The sequence below is a fragment of the Vidua chalybeata genome, chromosome Z, assembly GCF_026979565.1.
Source record: "Vidua chalybeata isolate OUT-0048 chromosome Z, bVidCha1 merged haplotype, whole genome shotgun sequence".
Lineage (NCBI taxonomy): Eukaryota > Metazoa > Chordata > Aves > Passeriformes > Viduidae > Vidua > Vidua chalybeata.
This window is the reverse complement of record NC_071570.1, coordinates 57,079,237-57,100,912: the sequence shown is the minus strand read 5'-3', so window position 1 is coordinate 57,100,912 and position 21,676 is coordinate 57,079,237. Positions and strand designations below refer to the sequence as shown.

Sequence of the window (21,676 nt, the reverse complement as noted above, 5' to 3'; positions counted from 1 at the left end):
CACTGTTGTTACTGTCTTGAACTATTAGAGGTTGATAGAAAATGCAAGTTAGTACAGTGTTTTATTTGAATTACTTTCCTTTGGCTTTCAGCTTTTATCTGTCATGATAGTGGAGCAACTGTGCTAGCATATGCTCCAAAACACCAGCTGTTGATATCTGGAGGCAGAAAAGGCTTTACCTGTGTAATTGATCTTCGCCTAAAGCAGCAGCAGCAGTTACTCCAGAGTCATGATTCTCCAGTCAAAGCAATTGCTGTTGATCCTACAGAAGAGTATTTTGTCACAGGATCTGCTGAAGGCAATATAAAGGTATTAATGAGGGGGAGGGAGCAGAGGTACTGTGTACATTCAGAAGGAATCTTGTATGGGTGTGGAACAATCAGATGTCATATGTACTGCATTTGTTCTCAACTCTGACTTTCACATTTATGAATTTAATTATGAAATGTCAGTCTTAACCTCTTCTTAATGCAGTCCTCCTTTTAATTAGTGATACCTTAGTGTCTCTATATTGCTTATTATAGTAAATGAGTACTAGTATTCTATAAATGTGTCATTACAGATTGCTACATATTCTTCTTTTACAGTTAATGTCAGAAAAGTAAATACAAATTGTAGTGCAGTTCTGCACAATTCACTGTTGATGGTTTTAAGATCATGGTAATTTTCCTTATAAGAGGTGGATGTTTTGATGCTTTTCCAGGTATGGAGTCTGTCTGCATTTAATCTTCTTCACACTTTCATCAATGAGCATGCTCGGCAGTCTCTCTTCAGAAACATTGGGACAGGAGTTATGCAAATTGAAACAGGACCAGCAAATCACATATTCTCCTGTGGTGCTGATGGAACAGTAAAGATGAGAATTTTGCCTGATAGGTTTAGTCCTTTAAAGGATATGTTAAAAAATGACGTGAAGTTTATGATCTAATGTTTTTCTCAGAATAGTGAATAACATTCCCCTTCTGCTATCCTTGAAAACATTTTTCCTGGAACTAACCAACAAAGCAGATGCACAATGATAGCTTGTGATACAAAGATGTTGTGGATTTTTTCCTTTCTCCCTGTCTGTCCCCAACCCCCTATTTATTAATATCCTGGAGCTTTTAGTCCCAGATGCACTAATGCCTTAAATATTAAAAGGTCCTTCAGATTTTGATCATTGCCTAAAATAAAAGCTAAATATTACCCGAAATTACATAGTTATAATTTATAAAGATGTTGCTGAAGTGGATTACTCTTCCTTTTGAGGTAATTACACTCTCATCTGGAGTGTACCATCTGGGCATGACCTCTGCTTATATTAAATACCTTGTCACCTTGTAAAAGCATGTCGGTCCTGATGGAAACCTTAGGTAATGTTCTTCCACTGTGGCAGCCATAACTGTCTCTCTTCTCAAATTGTTTAGTCAGCCAACAATAAAAATGTATACCTATGTGCAGAAGAGAAACAAAGTCTCCAGGAGTGAATATTCCTGGTCAAGCAGATATTCATATAATGAGCTACTTTTTCTCTCCATTCCTGAAATCCAGGCTGTTTACCTCTCTTAACTTGCCTGATATCCTTCCTCTCATCTAAGGTATAAGAAACTGAAGGATGTTCTGTAACTTGTCTTCTGTTCTATACCTTGAATCACTGCCATCAGGATGGCAGGCTTTAAAAATAAATATATTTTTAACCCTGAACACTCCCTTTACAAAAATAAAATATAAATATGAATGGATATCTTCCTAGTAAAATAGTCAAGATTACGTGTGAAGCCTTAGACTTGATCAAAAGGTACAGGAAGATACTGCTCTAGGATATGGCGCTAGAATTTCTTCAAAGATTATTTATTTAGATGTCTGTAGAGGAAATAAAAGAAAAACCTAACCTAATTTATTTTTACATTTTTTTACAGTAAGACTTTGATTTAGCCCAAATATAGTCCATTCTTAGCACTTATATTCTTGTTAGTCTGTTTTTTCAAAGTAGTTTAAAAAAAGAAAAAGTAGTTCAACAGCAAAGTACTTCTACACTGTCAGTCTTTCTTTCTTGATGTTTATGTTTACATCTGGTGTCAGATGAAAGAAAACAAACTGAGAAGGATAGATGTAGAGGGCTTTTTTTTTTTTTGCCAAAATATTGAACTGCATAGCTTAAATGTTTGACCAAATTATTCATGCACAAGGCCTTTAATTTTTTTTTAAGTCAGCTAAATTGTTTATGTATGTATTTTGGTTTACTTTTCTTTACTTGAGAGTTGACAAAGGTTTAATTTGTAAATTAGATGTGAGGCTGGATTACTTGAATGCCAGTGGTGTACTTTTTGCTAAAAGATATTTTGTGAAATATAGCACCAAGATATTAACTGTAAAAAAAACCTGTCAAATTAGGAACTATGGGGATACATAAAGCATAGCAGAAATGAAGGGCTTGTAAAATGAACTATGTAACATTCTCAGGATGCTTTTATCTTAAGAATATAAAGTAGTTTAAAAAGATTTTGTAAAATGTATTACGGTCATTTAAAATGTATGTTTTGCAAGTTGCAGTGTGAACCCTATGAAGGTTTTTATGCACATAACCTGAATTTTCAAATTGTGCAATAAAAGAATGTGAATGTTTTGCCATGAAGAAACACGTGACAGCATTTCAAACTGGTACAGCTGTTCAGTGATTCACTTGTAATTGTTCTTCCTAACACTTAGAGATCGAAATTGAATGTGATTTCAAAACAGTTTAAGTACAGTGATGGACCAGAAAAATGACTAAAAGTGACACCACCTTACAAAATAGAGTTGCCCAATGAGTATGAGTTACCCGCTCAGTGGCTGAGTTTCTAATACTCTTTATTCTTCTGGAAGAAGGAAAACGGGGATAAACAATAGCACACGGCTTTAGAATCAGCTGAAACCGTGACTTTGTAGCTGCTTTATATAAATGTGTCAGTTTTATACACCCACTGAACTTACAAAGTTACATGTGCAAAAATCATGGCAGTGTTATATAATTATGTCCTTAAGGTTTTGTCCTTAAATATTTATATTCATTAGCTTTAATACTTCAAGCTCAAATCTGTTGTACTGGCAATCACAAAAAGCTGTCATACCATCTGCAAACTGAGCAGAGTTTAAATGCAATTTTCCATGACATACAATGTTGTCATTTTTCTGAGTAAAGCTGCACCTTGAGAAATCCTGGCAAATTTAGCTTATACCAGAAAAGTACTGACCTTGACCAAGCATTTTCAATAATGTTTATAATTACCATAAGCTATTCCTGAAACTAAATTATGTAAAATGACAATGTATTTGCCACAAATATTTGCCACCTTTATAATCTTTCCAATAAATCCTGCAGAAACTCAACCTTCTACAGTTCCATGTTGCTGCTATTTCATTTACAAAACAGTTGTTCACTTACATATTGTTCATTGATGTTTAACTATTGTAAGACAAATTATCAGTAGCTTTCTTGTAATGATGGAGTAAAAATTAGTTAAATTCTGTTGTATGTGAAACTTTTAAAGGGACACTCTCAACTTTTAATCTAGTCATTGGAGAAGAACTGCAGTCAGAACCCTCTGGCTATTGCCCTTAACTTCCACTGACTTTTGTCCTCCAGCAATTAATGTTCTTCCCCTGTTGCATTGCAAGTTACTCAAACTTAAGGGTACTAGTGCCTACAGAGGTCCCAGTACTTACAGTAGCCATGTGCACAAATTGAACATAAAATTTGCTTTTGACAGTGTTTAATCAAAAATACTTTTTTGTCCAGACAAAATAATTTAGCTTGTAGTTGATAATGTCCCTTTTAAATATCACAGAGTGGGAGCTGTGACTTATGTTTGTAGCAGTACATAATACTGTCAGTGTGCCATTCTTGTGTTGCTAACTGATTCCATTACCTTAGACACATAAGCCAAGTTCCTCATGATTACTTCAGTAACTTGTGAAAGCTGAAACTCTGGCCATCTAGGTACTTAAACTGGCTTGCTGTGTGACTTTACACAAGAAAATTCTCAGTTGACAGCTGACATTGCAGGATGTTGATGGAGAAAGATGAAAGAGATGCAGATTTTGTACCGTGCCAAGGTGGTGCAGGGTGAGGTTGTCTATGTTCTTCTGCATTTTAGGAACCTCAGAACCAGTTGCAGGAAATAAACTATGGAGATATCCTACACTTGGTACCCCCTTCCTATTAAGAGCACCCAGTGTTAGATTAGATGCAATAGTTATTAAAAAAGCAACAGTGATTAAGGGGAAATAAGCTTGGAGATTATATATTCTCCAAGGTAATTATTTTCAAATGTTTATTTTTACTAAAAATAGCAAAACCATCACTAATGGCAGGTTCAGCACATTGATCAAACTAGTTTCTATAAAATAAAGATACTGATTTACCAAGTTTTGTGGCGTTTCTTATTCCTCCCATTTTAGCTCTAAAATATGCATGATTTTGATTTTTTTTAATGCCTTATGGTCTCATGCTTTATCTTTCCTTTTTCTAACTTTTTCGTGTTTGGGAGGTGGACTGGTTGCTGGGGGTTTGTGTTTTTTGGGTTTTTTTTGGGGGGTTTTTTTGTTTGTTTTTTTTTTTCTTATGTATAAGTAAGTTTGTTTTGCTCAGTTTTCTTATTTTGCAGTGTAATGAGGCAACTTTCTGTTGTCTGCCACAACTTAACTTTTGAATCCCCTTTTCTGTTTCATTTAAGCTTGAAAACCTGTGAAGGTCTTGGGGAGCTTTATCCACCTCTATGTTGCCACCTCTAGTAGACGTACAAGTATGAATGCACTTATTATGATCTGATTAGTGAGGGATGCCCAAATTAAGGAGCAAACGAGATGAAATGCCAGTTCAACAACACTGACTTTATTTGTAGGTTTTAGTGTGTAGGGGAAAGAGAGAGAGAGAGCGCCAGCAGAAGACAGTCACCACCCATGTATCCAGCAGTGTCCTGTTGGTCCTTATTCATCCTCGGCTTCTCAGTGGGTTGAGGGGACCTAACTCATTCTTCTTTTGTTAAGTTCTGTGCAGGAAGAGGTGCTGGGTACACAAGATGAAACAGACTATGAAAATTTTTCACTGACTATGGCAGTTCACTGACTATGAAAATTTTTCACTAGGTGTTTTAGCAAATAAAGGAATAGCAAACAAAGTTGTTTTAGCAAACAAAGTTGCATATTTTTCTAGTTAGTCTCCTATCTTCTATTGGTTAATGATTCCGTTGTTTCCTATGCTAATTCTTTCTCTCTTTTTGAGTCAGTGGATTTCTTGGATCACACAGTTGCTGAATTGGATTTATTGGTGTCTTCCTTATCTTGGCAGTTCTGCCTGATGTCCTTGTGGTCTCTGAATTTGGCTTTTTTTGTATCCACTATCAGTAGTACATCCTTCTTTCCAAGCTTTGTTAACCTCCGCCTAGGTCATTGAGCAGTATTGCCTTTATACAGCCCACAGGGCTGGTATTCACAGGGGAGCTCTGGAGCCTGTTGGTGGTTGCAAAGGCTGGCTGTCCCGTAACTTGGGATGTTTTTTCTTCGTCGATAGGTGTGTGAGCTGCTGCTTTTCACAGTCTGTCCCAGTGGAGATGTACGGACCGGGTTCTGCTAACCAGAGCTTGCCCCTGCCAGGCCTGAAATTACCACCTTCCTGGCACAAATTCCCCTCCTCTCTGGCCTTAATACTGTTCAAGACTTGTTCTTTAACTCCTAGCAGCTCCTATGCGAGTCACACAATGGACATGAGTAGAGCATGAATCTCGTCAGGCTCGCAGCAAGGTGCTGCCAAAAATTAAACCGCCTCTGCATGCAGCGCGGTAGACACAAACGATTGTATTTAGGGTTTTAGCTGCCGCTTGTGCGAGAGGCAGCGCGGAGCTCGGGCGGCCCCGCCCCGGCCCGGGGCGCGCGCAAGGCAGGGCCGGGCCGGGAGCTTGTTCCGCCCCGGTCCCGGCGGGGAGCCCCGAGTCGCCGCCGCCGCCACCGCCGCCCGCTCCGTTCGGCACCGCCGCCGCCGCCACCGCCGCGCAGACACAGTGAGTGCAACCGCTGCGCTCCGCGCCGCTCCGCGGGGCCGCGGCCCCGGCCCCATCCCCGGCCCCGTCCCGGTCCCGCCGCGCCAAGCGGCCCCGGCCTCTGCCCTGCGCGCCGAGCGGCGGGGCTGGCGACCCGGCGGCGATCCCGGCAGAACGCTGGGCTCAGCCCGGGGCGCAAAATGCAGCACTGGGTCTGGGGCCGGGGCGCTGCCGCCTCCTGCCCCGGCTGGTCCCGGTGCCGTGCTCCAGGTGGGAGGCGCCCGGAACCACGCTGGGAGAGTTTCCTCACCGCCGATATGCTTGAGTGAAGGCTGCTCTGCTCTGCACCCTCGGGGACAGCGAAACTCCTCCGCTCCTCCTGGGCTAGCTTTTCGCTGTTTTCCCAGGAAGGTTTCTGCTTTCACCCAGAGTGAGCCGTGCCCCGCGTCCGCCTGTGCCGGGGCGCGCAGGACTGACCTGTAGCTCTTGAGGAAGAGGCAAGCGTGGTGATGCAGCTGAAGTCTGCACGGTGGTGGTAAAAGAAACTCTTCTGAGACGTGCCAGTTTGGCTTTGAAGTACTACTAGGAAAAATCCTGAAGTTCTGCCTGTAGACTTAGTTGTATCTTATTTACATACTGCTAATTAAATAAGAGAGATCACAGTTCAGTGTGGAATCTTCCTTTTTAGAAACGTGAATGGTCAGACCTTCCACACCTCTGCGTGTCCCTAGAGGTACATGTTCGCTTTACCTGAGCACGGGTGAAGCAAAACACGGTTCAGGTGATGCTTCCCCCTCTCTGCACGTGTCTTGTTTCAGTTACGCTCCTTTGCAAGTTTTTTGTGTAACTGGTCAGTGAAACCACTCATGTTAAAAACAGCCTGGTCAAAACTTCTCCCAGCAGTCCTTTTCACACTCACTGGTTGGGTTGAGTGCTGCCAGCTCTGTTTATCTTTTGTAAGCTCTAACTAGGAAATTTGCTTTGAAAGAACATCGACAGTGGAGCCAAAAAAAAAAAAAAAAAAAAAAAAAAATCTGGAGTGTTGTGGTGGAAAGAGGTCCCTGTATTTGGAAGACAAAACTTTGTGTACTTGGAACATTCTTAGAAGCAGGAACAAGGAACTGAAATGTTCTAGTATGTTTGCATTTAGTACTTGAGCTAAAACGTTCTAGTACATTTAATGTCTCTACTTCACCTGAAAGCAAATTTCACCTGGAATACTATTGAAATAGAAGTTATGGTGCAGATCTTTGCAGGAACACAAAATACTGCAGCTTGAAATGGAAGTTGCTCGCTGTTTGCCCTGAACAGGAAGCTGCTCATTTCCGTTAAACAGTAACTTGCCTAGTCTGACTAAACCTAGATTTCAGTGTGCTCCATGGCTTTATTTATATGTTTTGAGTTTTCTTTAAATAGTTGCTGCTAGGTAAAGAATAATACTTGCTGCTTGAAAAGGCTGAGCGGATAATCTCAACTTCGGTCGTTCGTATTTTGGTACAAGAAGGCAAGTCGTCCAAGTGATGGACAGTAAAATGCCTAATTAGCATTAAAGCAGATGATGCATCCTTACAGATTAGTTTAATACAAAACTAATACTGTAATAGCAGTTTATAAACAGTGGCTGGTTTGAGATAAGTTACATTTTAACACAAATTTTCTTCCAAGTTGCAGATGTTTGTTCTTGAGTTTACCTCATAATAGAGGTTTTGGGCTAGAATTCACCTTTATGTTTTTTGTTAATCTTTGTACATGAATATTACAAAAATGAAAAGGAGAAAAAAGTCACCAAATGGTATTTGTCATAGTCTTGCCATTGTATATATCCTTTAAAATTACCTACTTAATCTAAAAGGTTGGTAGTACCTTTTCATAGTTTTTTTCTGTATTTATTACTTTCTAGCAGCTGTAACCATGTTCTGGGTAAATCTGATTAGAGCTTTACATCATTAAGATAAATTATAAGGCAAATAGATGGTACTGTGCTTCTTTTCTTTTTGTCTTTCTTTCCCCACTGCCTTTGTAGGTAGGTTTCTTGTAATTTTCTATATTTTTCCTTGTATTAGACTGATCATTTAAACTACTTTCATTTTCTCCCACTGACAAATTTCTTACACTGTGTTTGTCACATTTTGTGAATCAGATTGAACTGATGAACAAAACAAAAATTTACTGAAAATTAAGTATATAGGAAGAATTTTCTTCTGGGGAAAGTATACTTTGTACACAATATACCTTGGAAAAGTGTCAAGACAAATTTCAGTAATATGTATCTCAACTTGACAGATTCTAGTGCTCTTGTTTTTCTTTGAAGTATCAATACACAAACTGTGATGCTCCAGGAGCTATGATTTAATGTTGAAGTAATTTGGGGAGTTTTTTGGGCTGGTCTGGGGGTTTTTTAGTGTCCATCTACTCACAGCCATGTTGTCAATTCTATTTGTGATTAAAATGTTTACAACATTCTTCAAATGTAATGCAGTGAAAATTCTAGGCCTCTTTATTTTATATTGGCTTTGCAATCACTGAAAGTGAGTATGGTTTGAAATTACTTGGGTTTTTTTTCCTCTTATACCTCCAATGTCATCAGATCATAAGACCCAAAGTAAATGTTACATGTGTTCAAGTGAAAGTTAAGATGGTATTTTTCAGTTAGGCATGTACACAAGAGGTTTCACACAGCAGTTTTACATTCTCTTTCTCAAGTAATGTTTTGCTCAAACCAGAATTTCCTTTCTTAACTTAGAGATTGACCTCACCCCCCACTGAGAAGCGAGCTTTGTGCTCTGAGACTGAGGTGTATAATTTGCAGAGCAGTGGCAGCACTTGGCTGTTTCCTAAGCATCTCTAACAAGCCTCATAGAAGGGGAAGAGTGTGGAATACAGGGTTTATGTTGGAAGCTGTTAATCCTGTGTTTCAGGTACTGTTGTCTGAACTGATCATTGACTGTCACTTCCAGCCGAAACATCATTTCTTTCTTCATTTCAATGTGGTGGTTCCTGGAATCTCGGTAGTAAGGCAGGTGTGTGAGATGGGGTATTAAACAAAATGCGTAGTTTTTAAATGAAAAAGGAGTTAAAGCTGCCCCTTAATTTCAATACATTTTTATTTGGAAATACAGATTATTAATAGTAAATGTCTCAGCTCTTGAGCAAACCTTACAGGGACTTAAAAGGTGAAAAGGTGTTACGTGACTTTTTGATGATAATACCCTTAGCTGGCATTGATGAGTTGTATGCTGACAATAGTGGGACCAACAAAAAAGGACACATTAAAACCCGGCATTTTCTCCTCTTTATGGAATAATGCAGTGAAGAATGTGGGAGTGCAGTAGTGTTGCCCTATGGAAATCAGGCTGGGTGCAGCTGTGGCTAATGGTAGTTATTTGGATACATATCTGACCCTGAATGATGACTGTTAAATCATCTGAAGGAGGTGTGTGTGCATGAGCAGTGGGCTGGGCTCTCTCTGTTTTCTCAATTAATGGATTCTTTTTTGCTGTAGTACTGGAGCCTTACTGGAGCATGCCTGAATAGTGTGCCCTTGCTAGGGAGGTCTTGAGAGGAATTCAGGAAATGGCAAAGAGCAAAGCAGACTGTTTTAAACCGAACTGGCTTCTATAGTTGAAGATTTTACATGCTTGCGTCTTTTAGTGTCTTTGGTACTTGTAAACTAAATTTCCAGCTAACCGAGTATTTTTACAGAAATATATTTTTTCCTTGTTTGGTGTTTTGTCTGCAGAAGTTACTGGGGCTCAGTTATATTCAGGGTGAACTGTAAATAACTGAACTGAAGAAAAACATGTAACTATAGTCCATGTTATTCCTCTACATACTAAATACTTGTAAAAGGAAAGAATATACTAAACTTTAAGGTAATGAGAAGCAGAAAAACAAGCTGCAAACAGAGAAAGCATATACCTGCATGTCATTATCTGTTAAGGTGTTTGTCTCTTGAACTTTGGAGCTGGAATACCTCTATGGTGGTGGAAATAAAATCCATTAGTTACCTGTGACTGATTGTCCTCTCCAGCATATATATGATACACAGATAGTGTTGTAATTTGGTTGTCTTGAAAGGTATTTTAAGTAATAATAAGTTATCCAGAGAGGCAAAAAAAAAGTGCCTGTTAGGTAGAAAAGTGTTTAAGAAAGGGATAATAATTTTATCCAAATACATGCCAAATTGAAATTTATCAAACAAAATGTTACCACATTTAAATTATTGATTGTGCAATATGAGGTGTGTAACCACTGTGATTCCATGAAGAGGAATTTCTCTTTAGCTTCTAGCTGAAGTTATTTTCAACCCAATTCCTATACTCCAATGTTGCCCACTTCCAATTCGATGCATAGTACTGGGCTATCTAAAGTATGTTGGCATTACTGCAGAATATTATACTTACATAAAGAACTTTACCTGCAAGTACAGCTGAAGTTCTGGAAGTTAATTGTAAAATTCTGAAAAAAAAAGAGTATTAAAAATTGGGCTTCAGGTGATGAGGAGCATTCTCTGTCAGAAGTCTGTTGGGTGTATGTTCTAACTAGCACTTCCAGCCTGAATATATTGCTGCTCTCACTCAGTTCTGAAAGAAACAAAAGTGTAATTTCCTGCTTTTGCCAGTTCTGCAGAAATCTGAGACATAGCTGGGTCATTGCTACCACTGGAATACTGTTGATGGGATGGGGATAAAATAATCTCTGCTGGTTTCTTATGGACATGGGCTCTGAAAATGTTAAGCTTTATATTGGAAAGTATAAAAGTAAAGGCTATGTCTGGGCCCATGAATCTTCTGCTGTGTTACAATTTCGAAAGATGATTTTGCAGCAAATTCTTTTTATCCGTAAATCATACACTGTATAGCAGAAGGCTTATCCCCAGCAGCTATAAATAGTGAAATGCTCTAAAATATGATTCAGATTTTTAAGTCCGAAGTAAGTAACTGCCACTTGACTTCCTGAAAGCATTCCAGTGTGTCGAGGGCTGACCTTGGCTGGCTGCCAGGCACCCATCAAATCTGCTCTATCATTCATCCTGGTAACTGGAAGGCAGAGAAAATAGAAAAAAACGTTCAAGGATTGAGATAAGGACCAGGAGAGATCATCTGCCAAATAGTATCACAGGATAATGAGAAGAAAAATAAGTGTTAAAAACACCTTCCCCCCACCCGTCCCTCCTTCCCAGCTTCACCTTTTCCCCAGCAGTGCAGGGAGATGGGGAATGGAGTTTATGGCCAGTTCATTGTGCATTTCTGCCACTGCTCAGGGAGAGGAGTCCTGCTCCAGCATGGGGACCCTCCCACAGGAGACAGTTCTCCAGGAATTTCTCCAGCTTGAGTCCATTCCACAGGCAACAGTTCTACCTAGGATGCTGCAGTGTGGGTCACTCTTCTGTGGGGTCAGTCCTGTTCCAGCATGGGTCCCCCAAAGGGTCACACGTCCTACCAGGAAACCTGCTCCAGCATGGGCTCCTCTCTCCACGGGCCTGCAGGTCCTTGCCAGGAGCCTACTTCAGCACAGGCCTCCCATGGGTTCACAGCCTTTTTACACATACCCTCTCCAGCGGGGGTTCTCCATGGACTATGGGTGAACCTCTGCATCCCTGTGGACCTCCATGGCTGCAGGGCCACAGCTGCCTCTCCATGGGCTGCACCACGGATTCCAAGGAAATCTCAGTTCTGGTGCCTGGATGATCTCTTGCCCCTCCTTCACTGACCTTGGTGTCTGCAGAGTTGTTTCTCTAACATGTTCTCACTCCTCTCTTCTCTGAGTGCATTTTCATTGGGCCAATAACCTTTTTCTCCTTCTTAAGTATGTTATCACAGGGGTGTTACCATCATTCCTGATTGGCCCAGCCTTGGCCAGCAGCACATCCATCCTGGTGCCAGTGGGCATTGGCTCTGCCAGACATGGGAGACGCTGCAGCTTCTTACAGAAGCCACCCCTGTAGCCCCCAATACCAAAACCTGGCCATGCAAAACCAACATATAGTGCTATGTTAACAGTTATGAAGGGGGTTTTGGTGCTACTCTGCCTTGGGGAAAAGAGAAGAAGTTGCTGCTGTGTTAATTGCTATTAATAAAGCATCACCATTTTATATGAAATGTGTTTTAGATCTATATATCATGGTTAACTAGTATGAAATCAGTAACAAAACCATACCTCCCATCTTTTGCAAAATATTTGGGAGATGGGGTTTTTTTGCGTGTTTACATACTGTGGTTTCAGAATGTAGAGAAATAGTAGTTTGGTGTTAGAAGGTACCTGTGCCTTTCTGACTCATCTGCTGCAGATGGTTCTTTCTGAGTGGTAGGTATGTGCATTCATAAAAAAGCTAGATAAGGTAAGCCTAGTTAAATGGCCTGTAATTAAGCCCTGATTATTCAGTTGGTTTGGAGTATTCATAATTAGATATGTGTTTGTTTATGATATACTTACACTTCTCAGCAGAAGGTTATTTGTTTTGTATATATGCTTAGCCCATTTCCCTGTATTAAAGTAACTTTCAGGCTATGTGGAAGAACCTTTGCCCACCTTCAGCTCATTCCACATCCTTCTTCATCTATTCAGAACACAAAATCTTCATTTTATCAGCTGCACTTCAAATGAATTTTTTACTTTATGCTTTATAAGGTGAAACAAAAATGAACAATTGTTTAGCAATTTTTTTCAATTCTAGCTCATCTTGATGTTTTCTTGTCAGTAACTGTTGATACTGAGATTTTGTTTAATCCTGATGTATATAGTACTGTCTTTAAGACTAACTGCAGGACTGTTTTATTTTAAAAATCCTCTTCTGAGGAAACATTGTTTACGTCTTTGATATGGAGAAAAACATTTTGCTGCCTCTAGCTTGTAGTGTTTGGGATTCCAGACATAAAATCTATGTCTCAAGTAGTCTAGAGGGGATCTTATTTGTAGTGTTGCTGGAACTTTCAGCTCTGTTATGTTTTTGGCATGACTGGAATGATTTTGTAGGCAGCTAAGTGGGGTTTAGGGGCATATGAAAATTAATTATGTTTTTTAAGAGATTAAAAAGTGTAAGTTTTTTGTAAAAGATACAAGAAGGAGGACATGAGGATAGAGCAAGAGAGACAAATCTGAGCATGTTGTAGGAGTCTTGAAGCTCTCTTAGCTGTCCAAAAGTCAAGTTAGAAGAAAGTAGTTGATAACCTTTATGTTTAGATGTTTTATTATGGCTAGGATTACAGTGAAACAGGGAAGAGGAAAGCTCAAGGACTTGTTGTGTTTGTGCTGTACTTTAAATGTTTGTATAACAAAATCAAGATGCTGTGCTTTTTAATTTTGTTAACCTCATGGTACAAATTGACTGTCCTACATTTGAGCTAAAGGGCAGATCTGCACTGGTTGGATATCCCTCCTCCCCTTGCAACTGCTTATAAGTTAATAGAAGAAATTGTATAAAATATATGAAGTTCATTTGTAGGGATATCTTCTCCTGAAGTCTTAAATGGAGTCAGGATGAGTGTAGAAGAGTTTTCTCTTCATTGGGAGCAGCCCTGTGGGGCAGGACTTGGTGGGGATGGCTGATGGAAAATGAGCCAGCAGTGTGTGCTCACAGCCCACAGAGCCACACGTGTCCTGGGCTGCACCAAAAGCAGTGTGGCCAGCAGGGCAAGGGAGGGGATTCTGCTCCTCTTCTCTGCTCTGCTCTGGTGAGACCCCACTGCAGTGCTGTGCCCAGTTCTGGTGTCCCCAACATAAGGAGGACATGGAACTGTAGGAGCAAGTCCAGAGGAGGGACATGAAAGGGACAGGAGCACGTTCCCTACAAAGCCAGGCTGAGACAGGGGCTGTCCAGCCTGGGGAAGGGAAGGTTGTGTGGAGACCTCATGGCAACCTTGCAGGATCTGAAGGGGCCTGCAGGGAAGCTGGAGAGGGACTCTTCATCAGGAACTGCAGTGGCATGACAAGGAGTAATGGGTACAAACTGAAAGAGGGGAAGTGTAGGTTAGATATTGGGAATAAATTCTTTACTGTGAGGGTGGTGAGACACTGGAACAAGTTGCCCAGGGCAGTTGTGGGTTGTCTCATCCCTGGAAGCATTCAAGGCCAGTTTGGATAAAGGCCTTGAGCAACCTGGTCTAATGGGAGGCGTCCATACCCATGACAGTGGGGGGTGGGACTAGCTGATCCTTAAGGTCCATTGCAGCCCTAAACATATTATGATTCTATCTTCTGTGATTTCCAGTGGTTTCACTGGAAGACTTCACTGAGGAGAAGTCTTTCTCTGTTTGACTACAGTTTTATTTTCTTGTATACTGAGTAGTATTTGTAGTTACTGTGTATAAATTACAGGATGCTTTACCCACCTCTCTGATGAAATAATGAAACAATACAGATCTTGTAATGTAGGAATCTTAATAGTTTTGTATAAGTGCCAGACCATTTTTTTTTTTAATCCTGTATTTGACAACATATTGAGTAGTGGAATTTCTTCTTGTTTGAAGATCTCATTCTAGAAATTGTTTGTATGATACCCTTGTATTGCTATGCATTTCATATCAAGGTCTTATCTACTACTTTTGTGAATTCAATTGATTATTTCCAGGCATATTTACTTAATTTGTTCTCCATGAAGTTTGGAGCTTTTGAAAATTTATTAGAACTTACAGGTAGAGCTGAATAATAGTAGAAATGTGATTAATATCTGAATTGTAGAAAAATCTGTGTAATCCAAACAATGAATTTGTGTTGCATTGGTCTGCAAAACACCACACTGGTCAGTGGTGCAGAAAGTATGCTGATTGTGACCAAATGCTTTTGTGCAGGTTTGCTAGCAGTATTTGCTGTACAAGTGGTTTTGAATATGCAGGTAGATGGTTTAAAGCAGTGGTATGGAGCCAGACAGGAGTGTTTGTGTCCCCTGCAGTAGGTGGGTGACCTAGTACGGATCTCGTGGGGTTGTGCTGGCTACGGAGGCAAATAAACAGTTGGTCAGTTGGTGTCACACTGGCAGTGTGAAGAGCTGTGAGCATCACCTAATTTGTTCTGCTCAGGTAAATTCAACTGAAGTTCCCTCAAGGGCAGCACTACTGGGCCTGCCTAATTTGGAGGCAATTTGTTAAGGTGCTTAGTGTTTCTGCAGTGTAACCCTGAAAATAACATGCCTTAAGCTTGTTTATACCTTAAACAAGACCATATTGAATTGTGGTGTTCAGGCTCTTGAGTGAGTGCTCCTTGTGGAAAGCTGTGCATCCTGCTAGCAGAGGCCCTTCAGTAGTCAGAGCTGGGAAATCCTGTTCTCTGGACAGCCCCCATCCCTTTCTCAACCCTCTGTACTGAAGGAAAGTACAATAGAAAGAGTAACTTTCTCCAAAATAAAACATGCAAAAAACTGTTACATCCTGCTAGACTTCTCATTTAAAAAGCACATTATAACATTATCTGCTCTATTCTCCATCAGTGGCCTCAGAGCAAGTTGTGGAAGTCTGGAAGTCTGCAGCAGAGCACAGCACTTAGGTGACTGTATCTCAAAGGTTGTGCTCCTGTGTCTGAAAATTTTGGCTGAATACAGTGCGGTTTGAAATGGGAAAGAGCTGTCAGTGCAAATGCAGTTATTGTGCAGCAGTTGTTCTGTAATACTCAGTGTGTGCCAACTTAAAGCAAAACTAGCTTCTATTTTGGATCTGAATCTTGAAACTTTCAATGCAAGATTCCTTCAAGGGAATAAAAGGCAAATGCTTCAAAACCATAATTTTTCCCCTTCCCTTGAAATTATTTCAAGTTGTGTTATTTATGCATAATTTAGTTTTTATCTATAAACAGACATTGACAGAGTGGTTCTGTTACTTAAAATGGGAATCCTGAGAAGATTCACAAGTCCATGTAGTTTAGACAAAATGTTAGAGCAATGATGTTTTTACAGTCTAGTCTAACTGCTGAGAGAAGGTGGGAAGATAAACTAATGAAGTTACTCTAACATAAGTGAAATAAGAAGATGAAATTCAAAAACTGTGGAAAGACTTCAGTTAATAACCTGCCTGCTCCTTTAGTACCCTCTTCTTTAGAGTGCTCTAAAGGAAGGAAACAGATTAGCTTTACATCCATTCTTCTTGTAGTACCTCTGGCACTATACAGGTACATGTGAATGTTTAGTCTGACTAGCAAATTTTGCAGCTCCTCTTTTTTTATGTGCTCCTTCTATGCAGAGCTTCTACTTAATTCTTCTTTCCCATGCTCTTCTCCTCCTGAAAACCCCTTGGGGATATTTGACTCGTGTCAGGTAAAGGCAGTCCAAGATGTCCCAGTAAAAAATAATCATCACTAAAGGGAAATGGGTTCCTCTTTGAGTACACAAGATCTCTTATTGACAGTGGAGGTGTGTAAGTGAATTAATGCTGGTGACTGTAAAGCTGGTTGTGTGATCCAGGGTAAATGTGCTCCAGATATTGTTAGTTTTGACACCAAGCTGAAAAGAATCTGTTGGAGGAAACTTTTCTCTGTGACATTTTAAATTCCTTTTGCTTTACATGATTGGAAGAGTTCATATTTCTTTTTGGGATAAAGCTTCCTTCCAAACTGTCAAAGAGAATAATGTAATTTCTTTTGTGTTTTGCCATTATTCAGGTGAGGAATTTTCAGTAATTGGTAATATTAGTATTATACAATATAGTTTTCTTACATAAGATCAGATTTTTTACACAGTTTAGGAGGTAATTCATACCAAGCTAAATTTTGTTATACACAGGAATATTTCTCAGACATCTACTCATAATGTTTATTGATTTGATTCATTAAGTGCCATGTGCTTTAAAAGTTGTTTTTCTGCCTACAATTCATATCTCTTCTTTTTTTTTTTTTTTTTTTTCCAGAGTGACAAATCCATACATATTTCTCTAAATTTCTCTGTAAAATTCAGCTGCATATAGTTACATGTACATCAAGGAAGTGTAGTAGGTCTGAACAATGTTTTCCTCTGTAAGAATAACATACAGAAACTGCTATGATGAAAACTTTTTTGTGCTTGGGACCACAAACTAAATTTCTTCTCAAAACCTAATTTTTCCCTTGTTCTTTCAATGTATTACTCTTGCACTGAAGAAAGTAGCTCAAAATATTCAGACCTACATTTTCATTCATAGATCTTTAAATATTTTCTAAGCAACCTTTATGCCTGTATTTACTTGGAAAATGCTGGGTGTAATTTCAGCATGCTGGTATTCTCCTTATTTTCTTGACTATATGCTCCCATTTTTTCAGAATCATAGAATGACCTGGATTAGAAGGGACCTTCAAAGGTAGATTAGGCCTAACCCTGGCCCCCATAGTCATCAAGGACATGTTTCACTAGACAGCTTGAAGCCCCTCCAGCCTGGATTTAAACATTTCAGGAATGAGGCATCCGTGACTTTTCTGGGCAGTGTATTCCAGAGCCTCAGCCTCATGGTAAAATATTTCTTCCCTATGCCTAGTATAAAACTACCCTCTTTCAGTTAAAAACCCCTTGTCTTGTCACTATGGACTCCAGTAAATCGTCTTTCCTCCTCTTTCTTTTAATCCCCTTTAAGTATTGAAAACTCAGAAAAATTTTCTCTGGGAAGAACACCCCCACCTCTCAGCCTGTCTGCATAGGAGAGGTGCTCCAGTCCTTAGATCATCTTTGGCCTCCTCTGGACTCTCTTCAGCAGGTTCACATCCTTCTTGTGCTGGGGGTCCCGGAGCTGGATGCAGCACTCCAGGTGGGAGTAGAAGGACAGGGTCATCTCCCTGGACCTTTTAGCCATACTGCTTTTTATGCTTTTTGATGCTTTTCTGGGCTGCAAGGGCACATTCCCAGCTTATATCCAATTTTCCCAATTTTTGGTTTAGCTTCTGTTGCATGCACTTGATTCTATTTACATCTCACAACTCTGTCAATAATCTGTGCAGCTAGAACATTACAGATAGGCAATAGCTGGTTGTAGAAAGAAAGAAGGGAAAGCCCTATAATGAAAACTACAAATTATTCTGCTTTATGTTCTTCCAGTCTATTCTTTTCAGGGAAAATTTGCCCTAATGTTATGAAAAACAATGCATGGCCTTAATCCTCTAGGAAAGACTAGTAGAGTGAGAACAGTGAAAGTACCTATGTATCTGTGCTAGGTGACAGCTTCCATGGCTTTGACTCCCTCACAGTTAGAAGTTTCAAGAAATATTTTATTATATTTGTGATTTTTCCCTGTTAAAATGACCTGCAACTGAAAGAGTCGCATTTCCGAAAAGAGATGTTCTTAGCTAATGCAACAGAATTCAGTGTTTGCATGAAGCTTAATTAATGTAACATTTAGCTATGAAACTTCCAGATAATTCTGGTGTCATGAAAGTTTTTAAGAATTTCTGGAAAAAAATGAAATCTCCATCAGATTTCTAGATGATTAACATAGAAATGTGTCATCTATAGAGATAATAAAAAAAGTAGTTTAGTACAGGGTACTGCATCTTTAGAGGAACTGCGTTTTTTCTCTGCTACATTCAGAAAATATATTTTTTGATTGTTTCTGTATTTTTATGAGTATTATTTATTTTGGTGTTTTGTGGGTTTTTTTTTCCCGTATAATTTCTGTTTATGTGTAAAGAAAATGCACCTCTTCTGTCTTGTGAGAACCCCTGTTTTGTTTGTCAGCTATGGGAAGCGAGCACTTTCAGCCCTTACATGCTTGCTTGGGTAGCATATGCAGATTGGGAACCTGTTTTTCAGAGGTAAAATTATGGAAATTTGTTGCTCTGCTGAAAACTTATTTGTGTAGCTTAGAATGGAATTCTAGCACTATCTCAGAATAGCATTAGAGCACCTCCTTGTGTTAACTACACATCAAGTACCAGATAGCTGTAATAAATTGTACCTTGTCAATAGCCATATAATAAGGAAATTTTAGAGTGTCCTTTGGATAAGATGTTTGTTGTTGTTGCTGTTTCAAAAGCATTGAATTTTGCTAACATTACTTGCTGGTAAAGATGACGAGTTGCAACCACATTCCAGGATGTGCAGCTGTGTTAGCCCACTTGCAAAGTAATGAATGTATTTGTTGTAGAGACTGTGCAAGGAGACCAGTCCCTCAGTGACTGATACTTCTTTCCTTATTGGAAAGAAGTCTGGAAGCCAGGAAACTGGAGCTGTTGAAAGACTGCTTCAGAGGGTGCATGTTAAAACCAGCAAAAGCCTTTTCAGTCACAGACTGAAACCAACTCTCATGCTGCAGTCATCAGCTGCTTTCATTCAAATTCTTGTCTTCCACTGTTTTCCAAATAAGTACTATAAAAAAACCCCTCACTTCTCAAGCTTCTTTCCTGAAAGAAACTAAATATATGATATTTTAAGCCTTTTAAAATAATTTTTAACATGGCAGGAGGTGAGAAGTGTCTATGACTTTGCTAAATGATTCTTTGTTTTGAGTAGGAAAATGGATTTAAAGAAATTTAACTTAAAATTATATTCATAATATCAAATTAATCAGAATCAAACTCATTACAGGCAATTTCCTGGTTTTGCTGACTGTACAATTTTAATGTTTCTGGACCTAAATTTCACTGCTATTCTTCAATTAATATTGAATGGTATTGACTTTGACTCTTAGAAAATCTTTTCTGGTGTTTCACCTCTTATAACCTGGGGACAATCACTAAGTATTTTTTGCAAATGTTTATGCTGGTAGCATGAAATCACTTGATGGAATTTTTACCTTTAATTAAGACATCCCCTAATTCTTTTTGATAAGATAAGGTTTGTAAGAAAGAGCTTTATAGCTTTTGTCCGGGTCCTGTGTGCACTCATACCAATTTAATTAGGCCAAAGATGGTGGTTGTGCTTTAGAAAAAATAGCTGGAAAAAGCCTGCCTTCTGAATCACAGGTGCCCATATAGCAAGCATTTGCATCTCATGTTGTGGTTGAACCTAATTTTAACTCTGCACAGGCACTTTCACTCTTTACAGAGGTTGCTGGGGGATTTGCTCCAGTGTTGGAGGCTTCCAGTACAGTTTTACTTGTCTTGTGGCTGGTCTGTTCTCGCATGTTTTCATATCATCTTGTGAGTTAAAATAATTCTTTCCATTACCTGCTATTCAGACCCTGGATATTTTCATAGCCTGAGGTCTTCTCTGATGAGCATGCTGGTTGAAAGAGGAAATATATCAAACTCTTCTGCCTGCTGTGCATTCCCTTCCCTTGACTGCTACATTCCTCCTTTGCAATTCCCCTGGTTTGAATCCTGCTTTCCTGAACAGTGCAGACAAGTACATGATTTTCTTTGCATACATACATACACATCTGCCATAAATAACATCTCTAGGTGGAGTCTCTGCTGGAATCACTGTTCATGGTATTTCTCTTCTGTTCTTGCTGGAGAGAGACAGGTGGACTCCTCTGCCAAGCGTTTTTATGCTGCCACAGGCATAGATGCACACTGGCATTAACTCTGGTATTGTGGCAGCATTTCTGGTACAGCTTGGAAGAAGGTTGGGTTCATTGATCTTTTACAATCTGAATGATTTTAAGGTTCTAAGACTAGTCATCAACAAGCAGGCTATGTGGCTGCATTACTAGCAGTTTCTTACGCATATTATTAGCAAACCTGTGGAAAGATGTTTTTCTTCACGCTTAGCTGTGACAGCTGCTCTGAGCAGTGTTTGTGATGGTGTAGCAGACACTTTTGGAGCTCAAGGGCATGTGGGGCTGTAAGGTCCTGGGAGGACCTGGTGAGGTCCTGGTACACAATTAAAGCTGTGAAGTGGTAACTGAAGCAGAAGGAGATGTGGTGGGTTCGGTTCCTTCACTTTCTGCATGTGAGAAACTGTACAATTCCTTAGCAAACATTGTCAGGATTCAGCCATTAGAGGTTTTAAGAGCCAGGGTGGAAAAACCCTGGTAACTTGAAGTTATCCTTGTTTCAGGTGAAGGTTAAGCACTGCTCTCAGCACACACTACTGAGGTAGCTGCTCATCTAGAGTTGACCTGAGGATGAAGAAAGCTCAGTTTAATAAGATAAATACCCAGAAGGAGAGAAGCTCAGTGATGTTTGTATGAGGCATGCAGCATTTCAAGCACCAGTAGGTGTTGAGATTGTGGGTATGTGAGCCTCAAAGGAAACTGTAGGGTGAATATTGTGCTGGGAGCATTTTGGGAGTGGTTTTGGAGTTATCTTCTCCACCATGCGAATTGTGTGCCATGCAATGAAAGAGGTGGTTGATGAAATAAATGGAATCAACCACCAATGCTGACAGGCAAGTCTGATACAATGACATCCATCCTGGGGACGTTATCATGGTAGCCTGAACTTGGGTCTTGAAATGGTCAAAATCTGTCAGGTTAGGTGAAGGGTGGATAGAGAGAAACAAATGTGGTGCATCTAGGAAAAGGGTTTGAGAGCTGCTAATGTCCCCTGTTACAAAATGTGTGTAATGCCTGACTGAAGGTAATGGGAAATTGGGCTGAGAAATACACAACGGAAGTACTTTTTTAAAAGTGTGTTGTGTGAGTGTTGTTTCAAATGCAGGACCCTCTGTGTAATCAAGTAGCACAGATTTATGCATGACAGATATACACCAGTATATGCAGTAAAGGGCTGCATAACTGAAGGAAATACAGTGAGCTAATAAATTTTCAGTCTCAGAAAAGGAAAGATATGACGAGAACAATTTTTTGACCTATGTGGTCTCTAAATGGTTAAAGGATTATGATGCATGA

At 39.7% G+C, this 21,676-nt stretch overlaps 2 protein-coding genes across 4 annotated transcripts in view; both read left to right on the top strand.

The window, feature by feature from the left end:
* Positions 1-4,387, top strand: part of DMXL1 (Dmx like 1) — a 77,453-nt gene extending 73,066 nt beyond the window's left edge. For all 3 annotated transcript variants that reach the window (XM_053968744.1, XM_053968747.1, XM_053968745.1), the window contains 2 exons: positions 92-309; positions 704-4,387. In XM_053968744.1, the coding sequence (XP_053824719.1) occupies positions 92-309; positions 704-928 (443 nt within the window). In that variant the 3' untranslated portion in view covers positions 929-4,387. The remainder of the gene's footprint in view (positions 1-91; positions 310-703) is intronic.
* A 1,537-nt stretch (positions 4,388-5,924) lies between these two features.
* Positions 5,925-21,676, top strand: part of TNFAIP8 (TNF alpha induced protein 8) — a 55,936-nt gene continuing 40,184 nt past the window's right edge. Inside the window, exon 1 of the mRNA XM_053932725.1 lies at positions 5,925-6,017. Coding sequence (XP_053788700.1) covers position 6,017 — 1 coding nt within the window. The 5' untranslated portion in view covers positions 5,925-6,016. The remainder of the gene's footprint in view (positions 6,018-21,676) is intronic.